This window comes from Antrostomus carolinensis, unplaced genomic scaffold (genome assembly GCF_000700745.2).
Source record: "Antrostomus carolinensis isolate BGI_N321 unplaced genomic scaffold, ASM70074v2 scaffold39884, whole genome shotgun sequence".
NCBI classification, from domain to species: Eukaryota; Metazoa; Chordata; class Aves; order Caprimulgiformes; family Caprimulgidae; genus Antrostomus; species Antrostomus carolinensis.
The window spans coordinates 27,371-49,100 of NW_010313546.1; the positions used below are offsets into that span (position 1 = coordinate 27,371).

The 21,730-nt window shown below is 37.2% G+C and overlaps 1 protein-coding gene across 1 annotated transcript in view; it reads left to right on the forward strand.

The window, feature by feature from the left end:
• The window catches only part of SLK (STE20 like kinase), a 45,858-nt gene extending 27,353 nt beyond the window's left edge, over positions 1-18,505 (forward strand). The window contains exons 7-19 of the mRNA XM_010167388.1: positions 643-724; positions 1,698-1,826; positions 3,806-5,200; positions 6,544-6,674; positions 6,950-7,073; positions 7,348-7,527; positions 9,557-9,649; positions 12,960-13,089; positions 13,335-13,459; positions 14,428-14,616; positions 15,781-15,906; positions 17,650-17,763; positions 18,359-18,505. Coding sequence (XP_010165690.1) covers positions 643-724; positions 1,698-1,826; positions 3,806-5,200; positions 6,544-6,674; positions 6,950-7,073; positions 7,348-7,527; positions 9,557-9,649; positions 12,960-13,089; positions 13,335-13,459; positions 14,428-14,616; positions 15,781-15,906; positions 17,650-17,763; positions 18,359-18,505 — 2,965 coding nt within the window. The remainder of the gene's footprint in view (positions 1-642; positions 725-1,697; positions 1,827-3,805; positions 5,201-6,543; positions 6,675-6,949; positions 7,074-7,347; positions 7,528-9,556; positions 9,650-12,959; positions 13,090-13,334; positions 13,460-14,427; positions 14,617-15,780; positions 15,907-17,649; positions 17,764-18,358) is intronic.
• Positions 18,506-21,730: the final 3,225 nt, after the last annotated feature.

A 21,730-nucleotide genomic window follows, 5' to 3' on the forward strand; every position in this document is an offset into this window, starting at 1 on the left:
GGCATGCCAAGTTGTGTATGTACTAAACTTACCTTTGTGTTGAACTTTATGGGGCTAGCTTTATGCATAAAGTCAGGTACATATTCTAGATATATTTGTATATGTATATATGTTTAAACATCCTTATACAATTTTGTCATAGTTCAGTATAGAAGCTTTTATACAGAAATATTTTGTAGATTTTGCATTAAAATACATGCAAAATAGCTTTGTACAAATGAAGTAGAAGGTCTGAAGACCATCTGAAAAAGAAAGGTGAAAGGAGATTAAAGTATTTTTATACTAAGGAGACATTTTAAACAGCTTTTATCTGTTTGGTCATTTTAATATCTTTATGTGATTCAATTGTGATGTAGCAGATGTGGTGTGTTATAAATCCAGAGGCAAAAGTAAACTCTTCTATAAATGGAGGAACATTTTCAAGATTGTATTTGTGCCACATTGGTCTTTGCATTCCTGTACTGTCTTTGTGTTTTTCTAAATCAATAGCAAGACCTGGAGTTGCAGTGTAGATGCATATATTCAATATAAAAGAGATGTATAAAAAAGATGCTTGTATTTAATATAAAAGAATATTTAATTGTACACCAGTCTGGTGTCAAGACAAAAGAAAAAACCTCTACTTGTTTGCTTTTTGTATAGGTCATCAGATTTTAAAGATTTTCTGAAGAAATGTTTGGAAAAGAATGTAGATGCAAGGTGGAGCGCAAGTCAACTTCTACAGGTAGAAAGAGTTAATTGTTCAGAACTGTTGTTTAAAGGCAAGCATATTTTGTATTTTTTAAAGCAAATCAGTATTACAGTAACTGTTTAAATAATTCAAATTAAGTGTTGATACACAATCTTTTTAACATTGTTGCATTGATCCTTATTTGGTAAAATCTGATTAAATGTGCAGATGAAAGTCTTTGTTTACATATTTTGATGTAATATAACTAAATACTTTTCATAAATATTTAAATTATACCTTGGTACTTATAAAGGATGGAGGAGATATTTATGTAAGTAGTTAATTGCTGACAGGTGTTTTAAAAGCTTTAGTGCTCAGCCTTCCTCTATAATGCTGTCACTGCAGAATAGCTAAACGAGAGGAGATGTGGCTAGGTACATTTGATTCTGTTTAACGTCAGCACGCATTTACTTCATCCAGAATAGATTTAAGCAGCAGGGCCAGGCAGAGAAAGAAGATTCAGTCAGTAGGAGAAGAACAGGTAGCTGTTTCTTTTGAAGAAAAATGTAGGCTTCTATGTTATTATTAGGAAGAATTGTTTTAAAGACAAAGTAGACTTTTTCTAGAAAGGAGATTTCTAAATAGAGCTGATCAGAAAATAATTTAACTGTGGAGCTGAAAAGAAATGAAACCCATTTCCAGGAAAAAATAACCTTTTAAAAAAATCTTTCTACTTTTATTATTTGGATTGTGAAGCAGGTTGGTATAAATTAATTATTTGCATTTATAACAAGTTTGTTAGACTACTTGCACAGTATATTTGAATACAAATGTTTTGATTTTAAAACTTTTGCAGAAAAAAAATACATTATGACAGTTATGATTAATGTTAACTGTGAATCTTCAAGTTTGGGACAACCAAAGTAACATTTCTCTGAAGTTACATTTCTTTCAAGTTTCGATTTTCCCACTGTGTACAATGAAGTCAGTGCTTAATATTGTTGTGCTTATTTTTTATTTTCACAAGCATCCATTTGTTACTGTAACTTCCAATAAACCAATAAGAGAACTGATTGCAGAAGCTAAGGCTGAAGTTACAGAAGAAGTTGAAGATGGTAAAGATGAGGATGAAGAAGAAGAAACAGAAAATTCTCTGGTCAGTTTAAAACTTACTTTTTTACATATGCAGCTAGTTTTAGTCACCAGTTTCCTATGGAGAACTCATTTTCTGATGTAATAACTTTTGCATCAAGGCTTCTAAGAATAAGGTATTGTAACCTTATTACAAAATAAGTAGTCAGCATTTTAAAAATTGGCATGTTCTTAAACTCCTTAAGAACCAATAATAAAGAATATTATCTAATAAAGAATATTATCTTCATTTATTTTTACATGTATATGTACTATATAATTTTAACAATCAGATATTGATTTTTGTATAAATGGTTTTAAGTCAAAATTACTAGATGAACGAGTAAATGTGTATTTGTATTCCATAAGGTGCTTAAGACATTAAGGAAGGTATGTGACCATTATAGTATAAACTATGTTTGTGGTTTTACAGTGTGGCTGTCAAATTAAAAAACAAAATCAAAAACCCCTATATTCTACCAAGATGAGGTTGCATTTTTGAGTGTATTTCTAAAGATGCTTCAGAATCTTACAAAGCAAGTTCAGTTCCTCAGAGGGCAAAGCCGTGAGGTTCAATGATATGGTAGTAGGTTGCAGAGTATACAGGTAGTGTGTTCTCTGACTTAACTGGCTCAAGCCCTATAAACATAGATAGTGACCAGTACCACCAGTAGCTGCCATTACCAGCAATGGTAACAAAGCCAAATGCATGTGCTCGAGGAGCATGCCTCCGTTCCCTCCTCGCCCTTCACCAAGCTAGTTATGTCCCCTGCCCTTCATACGACTTGTCCTGCCCACCTTTGGAGATCTCCAGGTGTTCATTCCCACCAACTTCCTCCAGGACTTATTGTCTATCTCCTAAGGCATCACCCACCATCTCCCTCTGCTGATTGATGCCAAGCCATCAGTCCCCAGGAGGGTTGGGATGAAGTCCACACTGTGACTCGATTAAGTGTCTCCACACAAGCAGCAGGTTAGGAAACTGTGAGGTAGATGCATTTACATTATTTAATGTGGTAGTTTTAAAAACTGCTTGGAGATCAACACTGAGCTTCTAGAACAATTACATGAAGAAATCTTTTAAATGCACTTTTGACTTAAAAGGAATTGTTTTCTGTATGCTTAGGAAAACCTAAAGGTAGGAAATGTGTGATCAGACCCGTGCTTGTTACAGTAGCTAACCTGCGGTGTTACCAATGGCAAATCAGAAGCCTGATCTGCAAATTACAGGGTTCTAACAGTAAATATAGACAGAGATATATTGCAATCACTTTGGAGAGTGAAAGGGCAATTATGGTTAAAATGATACTTTATTAGTATATTCTTTTGTATGTCTGTATGTAATCTGATAACATTCATTCATATTCCAGCCACAGCAATTTCTGCAGTTATGTAACTGTTTCTGTTCTAGTTCCATATTTCCACTTATTCAGATGTGCTGGAGGTTTTGAATACTTCAGTGGAGTTCCACAGTGATTAAAAAAACAGATATTTTTTTTTTTTTTCAGGCATTTTTAACAAAGAACACAAGATATTTTTTTGATGAAGCCGAAGAAGGTCTTAATATTGCATTTTTATCTGTGCTGCACAGCTTCTTCGTAGCCAAACTGGCACAAAGACCTGTGTCTTTCAAAATCAATTGTAGATGGGTCTATCAGGCAACTGAACTAATAAAAAATAAACCAACAAACAGTGTGATTGGAAAAAGGCTCTTGAAGATTGTTAAGCGTGAGGCAGAGGGCTGACTGTGATCCCTTTCCTTCAATCACAGTATATTTTATTAAATTATGAGAGATGGAAGAGGGTTCTTGTGAAACTGTTCTGTTCAGAGCCTGTCTGCAGTTTGTGCATTTGTTCTGTGGTAATACCAAGCAAAGTACTCTGAGATTATCAAATTCATATAACTCTGCCTTTAAATACAATTTTCATCTCTGTTCATCAATAGAATTGTGCTTTAATTAAGTTAGAAAATGGTTAAATGTTTTTCTTCCTTTAATTTTTTAGCAGTTACCTGCAGACAAGCGTGCATCCTCTGATCTTAGTATTGCCAGCTCTGAAGAGGATAAACTTTCGCAGAATGCCTCTGTTTTGGAATCTCTTTCTGAGAAAACAGAAAGTAATGCAATTGAGGACAAAGCCAGCACTGTATTTCCAGATGACAAAACAACTGGATATGAATCTGAGGACCTTAAATTTAGGAAAACATCTGATAACATATGTGATACTACTGTTGGTGATACGAAAGTGCAGAATGGTTCTGTGCCAACTGGTGGAGATGAGCAAGGCAAAATATTGCCAGCTGAAAAGAATACAGAAAGCCTGGAAAAAATACATGAAGATGCAGAACCCCAGAAAGGAGGGAAAGAATTTGATGTGGTAACAAAGTCAGAAATAAAGGATGAACCCAACCTAAAAATAGAGAAGGAAAATGACATGGGAGATGAACAGACGGAAGATCATAAACTGAAAATAGTACCTACAACTGAAAATAGTGTAGAAACTGACGAAGCCATTTCTACGGAAACTGGTGAAAAAGAGAAGGAGAACAGAACAGATCTCTCAGAAAGTAAGGAAGAAAAGGTCCCTGCAGAAAATACTACAGAGCAAAAGGAAGATAAAGATATAGCTCAGAAAGAGGTGATAATAGACACCACTACAGAAACTCTACCTAATGCTGCAGATAAAGGGGCTGATGAAGAAAAGCATGGAATTGACAGCATTCAGGAGATAGATGGTATTGCTGAAGCACAGATCAGTGGGGATAAAATACTGGAGACAGAGGATAAGCCCGTGGAAAGTCAGGCTAAGCAGGTCCATGAGATAATCAGCTCTGAAGAAACTCTATCAGAAAGCCAAGATAAATCGATCAAAGTAGACAAGAAACTGGCAGAAAGTGAAAATGAGGATATTTGTAATAGAAGCAGCATGGAGGAAGCAGAGATCAAAGACCCTGGAAAAGACGATGTAGACCAGAAGCCAATACAGAGCAAGCCTGAAGATATTACTAATAAAATAGTGGATAAACTGACTGATATAGACCAAAATAAAGAGGAGTGCAGACCTGAGAACATCCAGGAAAACAATATTCAGATAGGCAAAGAACATTCGGATGAAATAATGAAGAACAAGCTTCAGGATATTGCCAGTGAACAAGCAGATGACTCTGAAGTCACTCCAGTCCCCAGTATTAGTATTAGCACTGAAGAAAATGAGGAGAAAGCCAAAACAGATAATCAGGACAATACTGAAACTTTACAGCAGCTAGAATCGGATAATTTGAAGGAAAATGATGCAGATTCAGGCACTGGTTCTACGGCTGATAACAGCAGCATTGACTTGAACTTGTCAATCTCTAGTTTCCTTAGTAAAAACAAAGAGACAGGATCAATATCTTTACAGGTAAGTATAAGCAATGATATATTTTTATATAAAATCCTATGTGAGTATAACCGTAAACTTGTTTCAAAGTTTGACCTTTGCAACAAAGAAAATCATTGACTGAGGAATAAGCATGACAGTGTGGAACATAAAACTTGGTAGAAATGGAAGTATTCTAAATTACATGCTCTAACAATGTCTGGATTTTGTGCAGTTATGCAGCAAAGCTTGAAGCTACAGAACTGCTAATTATTTTCTTATTTTGTTGTACAATTATATGTTAAAAATGTAAACTAGCATATAACAGGAAGTCTAGCAATATTAAAGGTGAAGGCTTGTGAATGGTTGTAGTTCAGAACTGATATTCAAGATGACTAGTTCAGTGCCTAACTCTGCACAGCATCCCTGTTTAACAGGACAAATCTCTTATTGTTATAAGAGATAAAACCTTATACTGAATTGCTGTCACTTCCATCTTCTGTCTCTGTTGAGATTTAGAAGATCTAAGGTAGACAGTCTCTCAGATTTGTTTATGCTGAACACTGTATTCCTGTGGTGGTACTATATTGATGCAGTTATGCCAGTATGAATGAGCTTAGTCTAAGGAAGCACATTCTGGATTATGAACTTTATTTATATCTAATATGATTATAGGCATGCTAGGATAGTAACTGTGTAACCATGAATTTGAAGAAAAAAAACAAACATGAAAGAAAAAAAAACCCAAACAAACCCCGTAGCTTGGCACGGTTGTGCTAAGCCTGACTTCAAGGTGTTTGCATTAGCCCTAACACAGTGGAGATGCAGTTTCACCTGGGGTCTCTCTCCTCTTGTAATGAACCAGTAGCAGCTCTGAGAAGTGAGATTTCTCCAGTTCTGTCAGCAAGATCATCGCATGATTTTTGACTAATATATATGAATAAAAAAATAGACTTACTTGTTTAATTTATTTCCAAAACAGAAGTAGATAGGTGAGTAAGTTGCTATTCTGTTTCAGTACTGTTTTTCAGAATTAATTTTTTTTTTTTGTTGACTGGGAAAATTATGGTCAAAAGCAAACTAATTATAACAGTCTTCAGCTCTTGAAAATAAAACTATGTCAATTCTGTTCAGGGTTTATCTAGTTTTTTTTTCTTCTGGCAATTTAGATAATCAGTAATTACAGTTTTCTTTTGCCGATTAGAGAATGTTTCAGCACATTAGAATTTTTCAAGTTCTCACTTGATTAGTGAGGTACCTGATTAGTGAGAAGAACTCCTGATTACTATTCTGTAGGCTTCACAGAAATAGTTGGGGTAAGAAAAAAAGGGAAAAAAGGATATAAGTTAAATAAGTACAGAATAACTTACCAATGCTTTATTCAGGAAACTAGAAGACAGAAGAAAACTTTAAAGAAAACTCGGAAGTTTGTTGTTGATGGAGTAGAAGTGAGTGTAACTACATCAAAAATAGTTACTGAAAATGACTCGAAAAGTGAAGAAATGCGATTTCTACGGTAAGTGTTTTTGAAAGTAAATTTTACAAGAGGTTAGCAACTAATTTTTTTTCTCTTTGAATAAAAGAAGGGGGCTAATGATCTTATTTCTGTAATACTCGGGGAGTAATTTCAATTATTTTGTTGGCGGAAGGGAATCCAAAGTGTTTCTTAATAAGACAATCAATTCAAAACTAGTTTTTCTGGACCCAAGCTGTAGATGCTTTTTTCATCTTTTGTAATTTTCCAATTCTTTTGTTTTCCCATCAATATTAAGTGTTCTTTGTTGTTATTAGACGTCAAGAGCTAAGAGAGCTAAGGCTTCTTCAGAAGGAGGAGCAGAGAGCCCAACAGCAACTCAGTAATAAGCTTTTGCAACAGCGAGAACAGATGTACAGACGTTTTGAACAGGAAATGACAGTGAGTATCTGGATTTTAGTGCTCTTAAAATAAGACATCTTAATGGAGTAGGCAAAATACTACCAGCAGCAATCAGGTGTTTCCTTTTACGATGGCTCTAGCTTAGTTTTCATTCTTGTTAATACATGGCAATATTTTCCATTGTGGGGTGTCCAGTTTGTACGCTTGAACTTGCCTGCCAGAATAGTTCATCATGTCCATCCTCTGCCAAGGTACAGCACTTCACTGAACAGAATTTAGTTTCCTAAAAAGAGATGCCCAATTATTTTTACAGACTAAAAAGCGCCAGTATGATCAAGAAATAGAAAATCTAGAAAAGCAGCAGAAGCAGACAATAGAGCGCTTGGAACAGGAGCACACAAATCGTTTACGAGATGAAGCAAAACGCATCAAAGCAGAACAAGAGAAGGAATTATCCAAATTCCAGAACATGCTGAAAAACAAAAAAAAGGAGGTAAGAGACGATGATAATATAGACAATAAGAAGTATAGTCATAGCAAATGGTTGAGGTGAGGTCTCCCAGAACCCTTGTCAACCCCACGTGCTATACTGAGTTGTGGAAGGGTTACTAGCAGTCAGTATTATTTCTTTTGTCTTACTGCCTAAAGTGAAATACAAACAGCTAACAGGAAGATTTAAGTATTGACTTGATCTAGAGAACATCACCAAATTAGAAGACTTTATTTTTCACAGAATCTTTAATAAAATATTTTTTCTCAAATACTAAATCACTAAAAAGTATTTTCTTAAAGACTGTGAAAACTGTTTGACATTTCTACTTTGAAAAAGTGCAGGTATAGCTACTTAGAATTAGAATTTTGAAGAAGGGCATATAATCTTGATTACTACTGAGAACCACTTAAATTCCAGAGATGGGGGAGGTTCATTATTTTTTTAGATTTTTACTGAATATGTGCTGTTGTTGTTTAGAATCCCTTTAAATGAAGTGACAGCAGTTATATGGATTTAGTTTTTTTAACTCAAAAAGGAAAGCCAGGAGAGAAAAGTCTGGATAACCTAAAATCTTGTACAGTTAATTTCATATGTGTAATATAGTTAAGGCAAAATGAATGACATTTGACACTGACACCTTATCCTCTTAATTTGCTTGCATTAGAATAAGAGAATGTGATGTATTTCATACGGATTTTGCATCTCAAAAGCTATTTTATTTCATTTTCAGGTCAGTTGTGTAGTGCTCATTTGTATATAAATGGGTCTAGTGTTTGCTCTAATAGCTACTAGACTCACAGAGATGTCTTTAGAAATCTGTACTGTCCATGCTTTTGTATAGAATGATCCTGTAGTATGGAAGTGTGTAAAAAAATACAAGTTGTATTCAGTTTGAACCATATACTTGTATGTAAATAACAATTTTTCTTCTTTTGCGGTACCTCTTGCATTTTGAGTCTCTCTCTATTTACTGGTGATTGGGTCCTACATGGGAAAGCGGGAAGAATTTTACATGTTGCTCTGAGCTAAAAGCAGTTCTTTCATGGAAACAGGAATAGCATGTGGTGATTTGGACTCTGTTTTCTGATGATGCTTCCACTATTAAACAAACAGGCATTTGTTTTTGGGTGCATAGTTTTGTATTTAAAGCTAAAGAAGGCGATTTACAGTTTGAAGGAAAATGCAGCTGGTGCTCTAAAACTACCCATGCTATATTGGAGTGTGCAATGTTACATTTTTGTAATTCTTAAAAGTAAATGAAACACATCAACAAATTAACAGATTAATAGTCAGTTGATTTAGCCATGTTATATTTAGAGTCTTTCTACTAATCTAGTCTCATTCACCTAGGACTGAAACACGTTCCATTCCAGCATACAGGTCATGAAAAGTTTCTTGAAAATGTACTTACTTATTAGTGGTTTTTGCTTTTAAATTCTTCAGAACCCAACACTTACAACCAATTAATACTTTATTTGCTTATATGATTATTCTAAAGATATAACATGTATAGATGTCATTTGTGGTCGGAGACACTAATAATGGCATCTTACAAATTCAAGTTTGAGACAGTGTCAGAAATAGCTGGTTTTCAGTGGAAGTTATTTTAAACTTCCAACCATTTTTCACAGCTTTACCATGAGGTAAACATAGTCTGTAGTCCCTTGCTGTAGTGCTTCAAGAAAATACCACTTTTGCAGGTGGTGGTTTTCTTAACTATTGACTATTGTAGCTGCTGCATGGAAACACAAGCAAGAGACTGCCATTTCTGAGAGCCTTGGGCAGCATTTGCATCCAAAAAGAGGCTGGCATGTACCTCCTTTCTGCACTGCTGGCATGCATAAAGCATGTACTGTTCCTTCTCTTTTCATTAAGCTCTCTTCACTAAACTAACATCCCTGCCACTGAAGTAAAGCACGCTTCCCAATACCTCTAGTGCTTGACCTGCATGTCCTATGTTCACAGTAATGCTTGCTGCGGAGAAAAAGTGTTTTTTTCGCCACCTTCTGCATGCTTATATACACTGTAGGTTTTATGTGAAGTGGAGAAAGCACCAAAAGAGCTGAGAAAAGAGCTCATGAAACGCAAGAAAGAGGAGCTTGCACAAAGCCAGCATGCTCAGGTAACAATGGCAGCTTCAAGCTACTAAGCTACAAAAGGCAGCAGTATTCACACAGCTTGATTTCACTTCTTGTTGTTGTTGAGTGAATATGGAACTTAACTCAAACTAACCCTACATACTGCTCTCTTTCTTCAAGTACTCCATATCACATCCCATAGAGTATACTGTGTGGAAATGTAGGAGCAGCTTTTTCCAGGTTGATGCTGTTAAGTGTAATATTTTGTGTGCTGTACTGAAAAAGAATGGTATTTTTCTGTAGCACGTTTATTTACAGTGCTTTTATGAGTGGTAAGTACCCCACAGGTCCATCAGATTATAAAGGTTACAGTCAGAAGTTAGTTTTGAGCAATGTAAGTGCAGGGGAGGAAAACAGATGTAAGCATAAGGCATCTTGTTCATAGAAGCAGAACAGATCAGGTAAAATGAAGTTATTTAAATGTCAAAGTGTAGGTGTGTGGAAACTTTGTCAGACATCATCTGTAATTTCACGCCTTCAGACTTGCTGCTTTTATATGACCCAGCTCAAAAAGGGGCTAGTATTTTAGAAAAACATTGGTTTTGTGATGGCCACAGCTTATACAGAGTGAGTTTGCACTGCAACAGAGCAGGTTTGGGTTGAGTTAGTTAAAGATTAAATGTTTATGTGAGTGACCTAGTTGAAAATAATAGCAACTTTATTTGATAATGTGTTTAGTCCAAGAGGGGATTTCCCGGGATAGAATGTGATGGAGTTGCAGCCTCTCCTTATGCCAAGGATACATGTCGGAATGTTTTAAAGAAACAATTAAAAACCAACATTTTCATAGTGTTTGTAGTGACTTAGTTTGTTTCCTTTGCTGGTTTCAATTTGTTGAAGTAAGAGAGGTGAAAGAGACAGTTTTAAAGGTCAAATATTCTTATTTGGAATGATAAGTGCTAGACAAGGTGCAGATGTTTAGTTTTAAAATATCTAGAACTTCTGACAGTGACTACTCTTGTGTGATTAGCCTTGACATTTTAAATGTATATTACTAACATAAAGTAGATCTCATTTCTTCTTTTTTTAAGAACAGAAAGATATTTCGTTATATTCTGACATAGGAAGTACATTGTGTCCCACAGGGCGTTGCTCAGGTTATGATTCAGTCTTTTCAGTTGTCTTCATGTACACTTTTCAACGCACAAATGCAGGATGTAAGTCTTAAAATGCAAAACAAAAGAAGTTTTATTTCCCTAATTTTCCAGATGTGTTTTTTTCTCTTCTGCTTATATGTGCTGATCAAAATCACTGCTGTCTCCAAACTAGTTAGCACAAATGTATGCAATTATGCACTATTCATAGTAAAAATATCAAAATTACAGTAGTTATACTTTTGGCAAAACACTAAAGTTTCACACAATGCAATATAATACTGTTCTTTGGTGTTTCTTATTTGTTCAGCACATGTGAGAAACAATGTGTGACTTCTATGCTGTGTGTGCAGTGAAACCATGTATTTTAAAGATACCTGAGTTTATTTTAAGACACTTACTGGACAAAACCAAGGGGTAATTTTAAAAAGGTGGGCTGTCTTGCACTGTCTGCCTTTTCTACCATCCAACATGTTCTTTAGTAAAGTCTGTGATCTTTATTATATGTGATACTTGAGTAGATTGTGGGAAGTGGAAAGGCCAGAGTGTTTTCAGAGTTTGTCTGCTTTATCTCATAATGCTAGCAATTACAAAGACTACTTAAGACTTACCACGTAGAGAGAGCAGCAATAGTATTTAAATGATTGAGTAAAGCTCAAGCATTAATTCCTTTTTGACCATGACTACACTAGAACAGCTTTCCCCCCGCTCCCTCCAAATAAAAAAATTCCTAGCAATTTAAACACAGTGTTTTTGTGTGCCTGGACCCTCAGAATAATCAAGCTTTAGTTTTCTTATCCTTTTCATGTAGAAAGTGAAACAGAACAGTATTTTTCATCAGTCCATATATTTGATTAAGTGTATCTGACTTAGTTTACAGATGTGGCCTTGCAGTTGTTTTTGTACCCTCAAGTTTGCCAATGTCAGGACTTTTCACCAGTTTACTCCAGCTCTGGTTTTCTGTTACCTGTTTAAGCGTAACTCTGCTGCCCGCTGGGAGAGATGAAAGCCTCGCCTATTAATAACTTTCTGTGAAGATAAAAAGCAGGATTCTCCTGGTCATAATAAGAAGTGCTTTTAATGAGCATTTAATTCCATGTGTTGCTGACAACTCTTTTATCAAGTAGCAAAGGTTCAGTAATAAAATAAAAATACATAGCTCAGGAGACCCACTGATCATCTGTAGCACACTACTGTTTTCCTGCCTCATCCCATCTCCTTTCCAACAGACCATCTTAAACCTTGCTTTGTTAAGTATAACAGCAAATGCTTCAGCTGCCATCTTGGCTCTTATAGGACACTGCCATCATCCTTTCTTTAGACCTTTATATCATAGTAGAAACATCTACATTTCTTGTTCTTGAAAGTGTATGTGTGCATGCTTGCATGCATGTAGGTGGATTTGTTTGATGGTTTGGTTTGGGGATTGGGTTGGGGTTTTTTTGATAGTTGCAAAGAAGAAAGGCAACAGTATAGTTTTGGGGTATGGTAGAGGGATTCTAACTACTGCCTGCTTTTCATGATGCGATGAAACAGACTGGCACACCCTGGATAATGGGAAGATGCAGGTGACATGGGATCTGCATCTGGCAGATGGCAAATTGCTTTGCGAGGAACCAGCCCAGCTCTGGTGTGACAAGCTTACAAGTCCTGCAGAGTGCAGGTCCTGCAACAGCTGTTGGGTGTCTTCATAGCAGTCTTGCAGAACTCCCAAACTCAGTATCTTTGCATTCATGACAGGATAAACTACCTGAGATTGAGACACAAATCTGAAACCCAACTATGTAAATAAATAGGCTTTAACTAACCATCCAAAGCAAAATTACCATACTTTTATTTTCTTACATCCATGAATAAATAACCTTTGATATGATGATACCAGCTTTATATCAAGCACACTTGTCTTTGCAGCTTGGTTTGGGGAGAGACAAGAGTTGGAATGAATTGCAGATTGTTGGCTAATTTGTTGCCTTTGGTCTTACTCCTGAAGGTATTATTTAAACATTAAATACACTCTTACCTACTCTCCACATAGAAAATACAAGAGATGCATAATTTCATAACCAAGGCATGTTAGCTCAAATTTTCCTAGATGTATTTGTTTTTGTGTATAGCTAGTGCTGAGAGAACTGGGAGTTTCACTGAAGTGTAATGTGGTTAGAAGAACACAATTTAATTTACTACTATTGGACTTTACCAGGAGCAGGAATTTGTGCAGAAACAGCAACAAGAACTGGATGCATCTCTGAAGAAAATTATTCAGCAGCAGAAGACAGAACTAGCCACTATTGAACGAGATTGCCTCAACAACAAACAGCAGCTTATGAGAGGTATCCAGCAGCAGACTCTCTTTAAAAACAGAAATTTGTGTTGTGTTATAAAAAAAACAATAATCTGTCTTAAATTTATTAAATCAAAAACTTTCATGACTAATCTAGAACTGTAATAAAAACATTTGCTATGGAGTAGCATTGTTCTTAAAGTGCACTTGTAGGCCATTTCTAACCATGCATTAGCAGGTAGGTTAGAAAGTATTGTATTGTGCTTTCTCAACCAGCCTTCTTCTCTTTTCCAGCTCGCGAAGCTGCAATCTGGGAGCTGGAAGAGCGACATCTACAAGAGAAACACCAGCTCCTCAAACAGCAGCTCAAAGATCAGTACTTCATGCAGAGACACCAGCTGCTTAAGAGGCATGAAAAAGTTAGTGTTGACTTTGAGACTTCTTATAATATCAATTTTTTAATCACGTAGTCTTGTGATCTATACTGGTAGCTGTTTGCTTGCCCAGGCAAGACCCACACAGGTATTTTGAAGCTGTATATAGTCTGTTGAAATAAAAAACCCCAAAACTTTAATCATCTTACTTCAATAACTCAGTAGTATGTTGAAGTATAAGCAGTCATATTTTTCCCTTTTGATTCTTAAAAACAAAACAAAAAAACCAACCACAACATCAACCTTTTTCTATTAAAAATACCAAATTCTGCTTTTACACCAAAACCAGTTTGGGCTTATGCTTAAATAAATCTACTCATTAGTAAATCATCCTGGAATTAAGAGAACGGAATGAACTGGATTAGCTTTTGGGCAAGTAGCTGACAACTGCCTCTTTATAGCTAAATCCTATGAAGGCCCAGAAGACAACATTTATTTTCCACATTTTGTTTTTTGTAGAATATACTAAACAGAGGAGTTCAATTTTTGAAAATGTAAACCAAATAGAGAGATATTACAGGATCTCCTTGGTGATTGGATCAGGAGCAGCCTCCACTGAAGGCCTGTTTCTGGGTGATTTGGTTGTCCCCATACCGGCTGTTGCTTTCACCAGTTTTTGCAACAAACTGACCCTTCACAACTGCAATAGTGGAAGTTTGGTTCCCCAGAAGTTTCTCCCTTTGAATAACAGACTTTTAAAAATGCAGTTCAGGAGTTGAACACCCACTGGTAAAATATGTGTGTGTTCGTATTCATTGGAGAATTTCATTTGGGTTGGGCATGATCCAGAGTGCTCTGGAGTAAGTGGAAGACCCTTCCTCCCCATCGATACCACTGGGACTGGTTTCTGTTGAAAGAAACTGACCCAAACAGCATCCTTACTGATGAAATGAGATGCAAATATTCTGACATAATAGTTACTCTGTAACTTTTCCATATGGTTAACATTTTAGGAAACAGAACAAATGCAGAGATATAATCAACGCCTTATCGAGGAGTTAAAGAACAAGCAAACTCAGGAAAGAGCGAGACTGCCTAAAATCCAGCGAAGTGAAGCAAAGACTCGAATGGCTATGTTTAAGAAAAGTTTAAGAATCAATTCATTAGCCTCTCCAGACCAAGATCGTGAAAAAATTAAGCAGGTAATTAATAAAAACAGTTTTAATAGTGTAAATGCTTAATGTGATGTAAATGTGAGGATGGGTTAGAGCGTACTCTCAATGAGTTCACAGATGATACAGAACTGAGTTGATGCACTGGATGAGGTCAGTGGAAGTCATCCTTCCCCTCTGCACTGGTGAGACACATCTGGAGTGCTGGGTCCAGTCCTGGGCTCCCCAGGAGAAGACAGACATGGATTTACTGGAGTGAGTCCAGCAAAGGGCCGTGAAGATGACTGAGGGACTGGTGGGTCTGGTTATAGGAGGAGATCCTTGGGATACCTGGGAGGCTTCAGCCTGGAGGAGAGAAGGCTCAGGAGGATCTTGTCCATGTGTATAAGTACCCAACAGGAGGGAGTAAAGAATGTGGAACCAGACTCTTCTCAGTAGTGCCCAGTGATAGGATGGGAGGCAGTGGGCACAGTTCAAATACAGAAAATTCAACTTAAACATAAGAAAACACTTATTTAGTATGAGGATGGTCAGATGCTGGAACAGGTTGCCCAGAGAGGTTGTGAAGATACTTAGAACCCAACTGGACACTGTCCTGCGCAAGCTGCTCTAGCTATGTTGAGCAGACAGGTTGATCTTCGCAGGTCCCTTCCAACCTCAGCTGTTCTCTGATTCTGTGAAATACAAGAATGCCTCATTTTTGTGAGCTTTTGAACTAAAACTGTAGGTTTCACTCATTCTTTAAAAGGGAATGTTGTGAGGAGGTTTAGAGGTTTGCTTTCTTCTGATGCACAGAAGTCCCAAATCATGGGTTCATATGGTGAGCACTGGAAGAATCAAAGATCCGTAGCAGTGAAACACAAACCCTAACTGACACTTGTAGCAACACTGCTGTGTCACTTATCTTCAGAGGGAGGTAATTTCAGGAGTCTGGAAGTGAAATGTGCTGAATTTTAAGGAAAAATGAGAGTGCAGGCAGAGAAATGGAACGATAGCCAAAACTGTGAGGGCGTTCCCTTTGTCAGAATTTAAAAAGGAAAGAATAAAGAAAATACAGTTACAGTTTTAAAAGATTTAAACAATTCTTTCCAGTTACGCTGTATCTATTCATTCTGTTACATGCAGTTTGTTGACTCACGTAAACTGTTGTATTTAGAGGCACAGTATAAACCATCTTTTTATTTTTAATTTTAGTTTGCTATTCAAGAAGAAAAGAGGCAGAAGAATGAGAGACTGGCTCAGCATCAGAAACACGAAAACCAAATGCGGGACCTTCAGCTGCAGTGTGAAGCAAACATCAGAGAACTGCATCAGTTACAGGTTAAAAATAGATTATATTAAATTAACGTTCACTGGAAAGACTCAGGTTAATGACAGACACAGGCAAAGCAGAAACGCCTTTTCCTTCATTTTTACTAATTGGAGTAGTTTGGAGCTTTTTAATTGTGCTCTCACAGGCCTGCAGCATACTGCTTAGCCAGACTCATATGCTTATATCAGTTAATGAGAAATCATTTTACATGCAAGAGCATGAACCAGGAGCAGATGATCGCTTCGATCAAGTTCCCAGTGCTATTTTCACTAGGCAGCATTTCCTTTTAACCTGATTTTGCTGAAATATCATTAATCAGAACAGAGGTAGGCAGCACCAGGCATTACCCACAAGTCGTTTGTAGCAATACACAGAATGAGGTGTTTTTTACAAAGTGCAGACTGCTGTCCTTGAGCTTCTGGAAGGTACTTAGAAGGAATTCTCTTCTTGCAATAAGGAACTCTATCTTGTCCCTTTCTGCATGCATTTTGTAAAAGTTGCTGCTGTGTACCAGAGGCCAGATCTCCTTTTCCACTAAGTCTGCTTTGCCCTGCTTCAGGGAGAGAGGAGTTCTAAAGCATTAAAGGATCACCTGTGGTAATATTTGCATAGAGAAAGCTTCCAACACCCAGTGAAGCTCATTCTACTCTGTTCACTTTCACATCCTGTGAAAACAGTCCCCGACTATGCCACTGATGTGCCTCAGTAAATCCCCAAGTACTGTGGGAGTCTTGTGAGAGTTTCAGCTCAAGTAAAATTGAGCAGATTAGGGCTACTCTGAGATTCACCAAGAAAAACTGGCCCCTAGCTGCAGTTGGGTCTAGCCAAGTGCTTGTCACTTTTGTTCATGTGTTTTTGGATGATCCATCAGACCCAGTTGGGACTGGAACTTTTTAACCCTTACCATGGTTAAAAAGTCCCCTGAAAGTTAGGCAGATGCATGTCTACCTTACTGAGAGGAAGGTGAAGCTGATCTTAATGGCTTTAAACTGAAAGAGGGTAGGTTTAGATTAGATATTAGGAAGAAGTTCTTTAGTGTGAGGGTGGTGAGACACTGGAACAGGTTGCCCAAAGAGGTTGTAGATGCCCCCTCCCTGGAAGTGTTTAAGACCAGGGTGGATGAGGCTTTGAGTAACCTGATCTAGTGGAAGGTGTCCCTGCTCATGGCAGGGGGGTTGGAACTGGATGATCTTTAAGGTCCCTTCCAACCCAAACCATTCTATGATCCTATGATCCTATGATCTGTGGTTTGATCATCCTTTTTATAGTGTGATTCTGAGGCTGCTTCCTCAAGCACATTTCTACTCTCTCTAAGCCCCATTTGTTAGTCTCAGCTTCTTGAAGCAAAGAGTTGAAATACTTCCAAAAAATGGCCTCCTTTTTAATGTAATTGGTTTTAATAAATGATACAAACTGTCTTTAGAAAGCAAGGCAGAAATGCTGTATGACCTTGAAAAGCATTTTGAGGCAGTGAAACACCGCTTTGAGTACCACTGTCAGCTTCTGCCTTAATGATACTAACCTGTGTGTTTGGATTGACAAGTATTTCTCACCTCGATTGGTTCTGATGGACAGATCAGCTTTTGATAATGCAGCCTCCCAACATACTTTTGTCTTGTAATTGTTCACATCACTATTTACATGGAAGAAGCTAATTAAAAAGAATTAGGACAACATATGTCACACTGCAAATGTTGAGTTGCCTACTCTGAATTAGTTTTACATAAGAATTACCTTTATCTTGTTTTAAGAATGAAAAATGCCATCTACTGGTTGAGCATGAGACTCAGAAGCTAAAAGAGCTGGATGAAGAGCACGGCCAGGAACTGAAGGAATGGAGAGAGAAATTGAGACCAAGAAAAAAGGTAAATCAGAACAGTTTATGAATCAGAAAATAATCAGGAGTTGGATCTAGCAAACACAGACAATACAAGAAGTGTCACAGCGGAGGAGAGTCAAGCTACTGTACAAAACTGCTATATTTCTGAATAATAAAAAATGTTAAAAAATGTGCAAAAGCTGAGCAAAGGGCATGTGCAACAAAAAAGGTTTGTGTGTTATCAGCCTCTTACAGTGTTCCCTCTTGCAGGGCCTGTGTGCATATTTGCATATAAACCTTCTTAACTGGAGGTAAATCTGATTTTAAGAACATATTTCAGAAGCTAGTAGGTTACTACAAAAATTGAGTGCTGAGTAACAGATAGAGGGTTGGTTTTGGTTTTTATATTTGATTTTAAAGTAGAAAGTAGTAGATTATCAGACAGGTCAAAGAGTGTCCTACAGGCAGATGATGTTCTTTGCTTGCTGTGTCTTGGTTGTCTTGTGATTTCATAATTGCTAGGTGATTTTTTTTGTGATGATATGTGAAGTTATGATGTTGTATTGGACAAGATGTCTCCGGTATAATAGGTTTCTTGTACTTTGCCTTGTAATCCTGTGACAATCTGATTTGGGTTTTAGACGCTGGAAGAAGAATTTGCTAGAAAACTGCAGGAACAGGAAGTGTTCTTTAAAATGACTGGAGAATCCGAATGCCTTAACCCTTCAACACAAAGCCGGATTTCTAAATTCTATCCCATCCCCAGCCTTCACTCCACTGGGTCCTAACTCTGGGAACTGCTGTCGGTTTTTTCGTGTTTGGAATTCTCCATCCTCATCGTCTAACCTGACTTAATCTGCGGTGCACATCAGAGGACCTAGCGCTTGTTGGTTTGGTGGAGACAATCAGTGTCACGATCGGTTTCTTTACTTCTCGTAATGGAAGAAAAGAAAAAAAAGGTATTGGTGTATAATGGTCATGTTATGTCCTTCAGATGTGTCAAGAATAAGTGGGGTTTTTATCTCAGTCTCAAAAAGTATGTTATCTATGGGTTTGACTTTAAACCTAAAATATTAATTGTACTCTTTCTGATCACAAAAAAAAATGGTTTCTCATGTGAGCATTTAAACGGTGTAATATTAGTTCTGCTACTGTGTTTTTAAGTGTCTGATTTCTCCATGAGAGAACTCCACAACTGAAACTGCTGAGAGAGGTTTAAAATGTAATGTTGAGCAGTGTCTTCATAGCAAGGACTGAAACTAATTACTCGGAGCATGCCAATAGTCAGAAAAAGAAACCCTGAAGTTTGAACACGATTGGTAAAAGCAAAAGCCTTCGCAATTTCTTCAAGAAGAAACCTGGCATAAATTAAACTGAGCTGATCTCCATTACATATTTTGTCCATGAGTTCCATAATGAAATGGGGTGCTAGTTTAATTCATACAGTGCCTGAAACACTTCAATATGCTTATCCTGGAGACAGGATAGTGTTTTGTCATTTAATAAAAACAAAACTCCTTAGCATTGTTGTTACTGTACAAAACAGAAGATTTCTTGCTGCTACTGCCATTTTTGTTGTAAATCCTCACCCTAAAATATTTTGCACTAAAATATGTAAAGGTGAAAGAAATGCTAACTTTAAAATGCACAGTTTATTATTTTCCTTAGCTATTGCAGGTGGTTAGTTCTACAAATTGAAAAAGTGTAGAATGTATTTTTTTAGGAAGCAGTGTGCAAAGTGCACGAGGTTTCTCTAACTGTACCTGGAAGGGGTAGAGCCATTTTTCTGTTCTTACCAAAGCCTGTTCGTTTAAACTCCCTCAGAAAAGTGGAGGTGGATGGTCATATTTATAACTAACCGTGGCTAAAGTCTGATTTGATGTGTTAGATTTGATTTTTTTTTTTATTATTATTTTAGTCATTTTATTTTATAGAAAGATTTAAGTTAAATATATAGACAAACTGCTTTATGAAGCCGAGTTTTTTGCTTTTGTGTTGCCACGTACTAACATAGGCAGTTGTTATTTTTCAAGTTCATAGATGTACAATAAGTTATTTACCTGACTGATCTGCAGTGGAAAGAATCTGAAATGTTTCTGAAATAGCTGGTAGGGAAATACAACTGTATTAGGTCACTTTTACTGCACTCCTTTTGGTGGACAGAGTTTGAGTCATATCAAGACAGTATTATAAGCTGTACTTTGGTATGCTGCAGTTCAAATTGTAAAATAGTATTTGCTTTCTGTCCTTTGAAGCCTGACTTTCCAGTGTCTTCAGCTATCAACTCTAGTTTTGTTTTGCTAGCTTGCGTTAAACGTGCGACTGGTGACCATTACATGATGTTCATTTCATGGGAACAGTGTTGATGCATGTGAATGAACTCAAAAATGAACATAGGACTTCAACCGGATGTGGTTGAAATCTTGGATGCTGAAATCCTTGGACACTAAAATGAACCGCTGCCTTCTCAATGGAGACACTTAAATTACAGCACAGTAACAAAAAAAAAATTATTGAAAATGCATGTTTTAATTTAAATTTTTTAACTTTCTGATAGCATAATTACTTTAATAGCTAGCCTTAATTTCTGGCATTTTTATTATATAAATGTGTATTGTGTACTGTTGTAAATTCACATCCCATATCTCTAGAATGTTATCTGTTGCTGAATGCAAAGTTCTTTAAATTGTTGATTCAGTAGGATGAAAAATGTCTTTGGAGGCCTTTTTAAGCTCCACCGTCATCAATTGACTGTTACTAAAATCACATTAAATAATCTTCATCTCTGTATTTAACAGAACTTGTTTGCAATTTCATATGAAGTAGGCTCAGTGCTTTACTCAGGCAGGCAGATCTCCCCTTCTGGATTATCTCTAACTTCACCCGCAGTAAATCCTTGGAGGGAAATGTTAATCTTCTCCTTACATTTTTGGCAGTTTCAGTGATAACTTGCTAATATATATTGGCATACTGTGTACCTCTGTCTAAATCTTCTGAATCTTTTATTTGAAGATCCTTTTCACACAAGCTCCTGCAATCTGATCTCATTGTAAATTGTGCAAATAAGTACCTGAGTTATTGGTGGAGGGAGGGATTGAAGGTAGCGATTGAAGCCTGAGCAGGTGCTTGGTCAGGTCTCCAGGTTGGAGCACTCGCTGCTCAGCAGCTGCAGCCATGTGAACTGTGCTGAGAACTGATATCAAGCATGAAAATTGGTTTTTCTGGAGGATAACAGGAACTAGCATAGCTACTTAAAATCGATTTTATCAGTCTTAGTGTGTAAGTATTGCAGAACATGAGAGGTATACAATATTGTATCAATGCCAGAAAATTCAATTCAAATGAATTTAGTCTTACGTAGGCCTGGAAAAGATCTCCTGAGATAGAAAATCCAATCTCTCTACTATCACATCTCATCCCTTTACCTTGGAAATGGAGCTTCTAACTTTTATTAGTCAGGTGTGTTTTCCTTAGCCAAAACAATGAGCTTTCTTACTGAGTGTTTGGCAGATCTCAGTTTCTCCACATGCCCTTCAGAAGACAAGCAGTATTTGCTCACCTTTGTGTTTTACTACATCATAAATAATGTCTGCAGGAAGATAAACACAGGCGAGAAACTGCAGGGATTGCAGTGCAATGTATTGGTTGTCCTCTTACAACTGATTCTCTCTCAAAAAAAAAACCTGCCTGCAGGCCCAGGGCCTCTGAGGGATTCAGTCCCCACAGGTTGTTCTTCCCCAGCTCTGAAAGGAGATTTCAGCACCCGCTCAGTCACCTCTCTCAGGACGGGGCCTTGGAAGTACAGGAGCTGCTGGCTCCACTTGCATCCTGACCCTCACTAGAACTCAGCTGTTCACAGGATCCTCTAGTCCTCTGCTGACACAGCAGTGCCCGTGGGGCAGGGAGATCTTTGCCTCCCTGGACCTCTGGTGCTCTTGCTGCCTCTGTTGGTACAATGAGATTCTGCATCTTGAACAAATGCTGCATCTCTCCTGAACGGGGTGTCTGAGGAG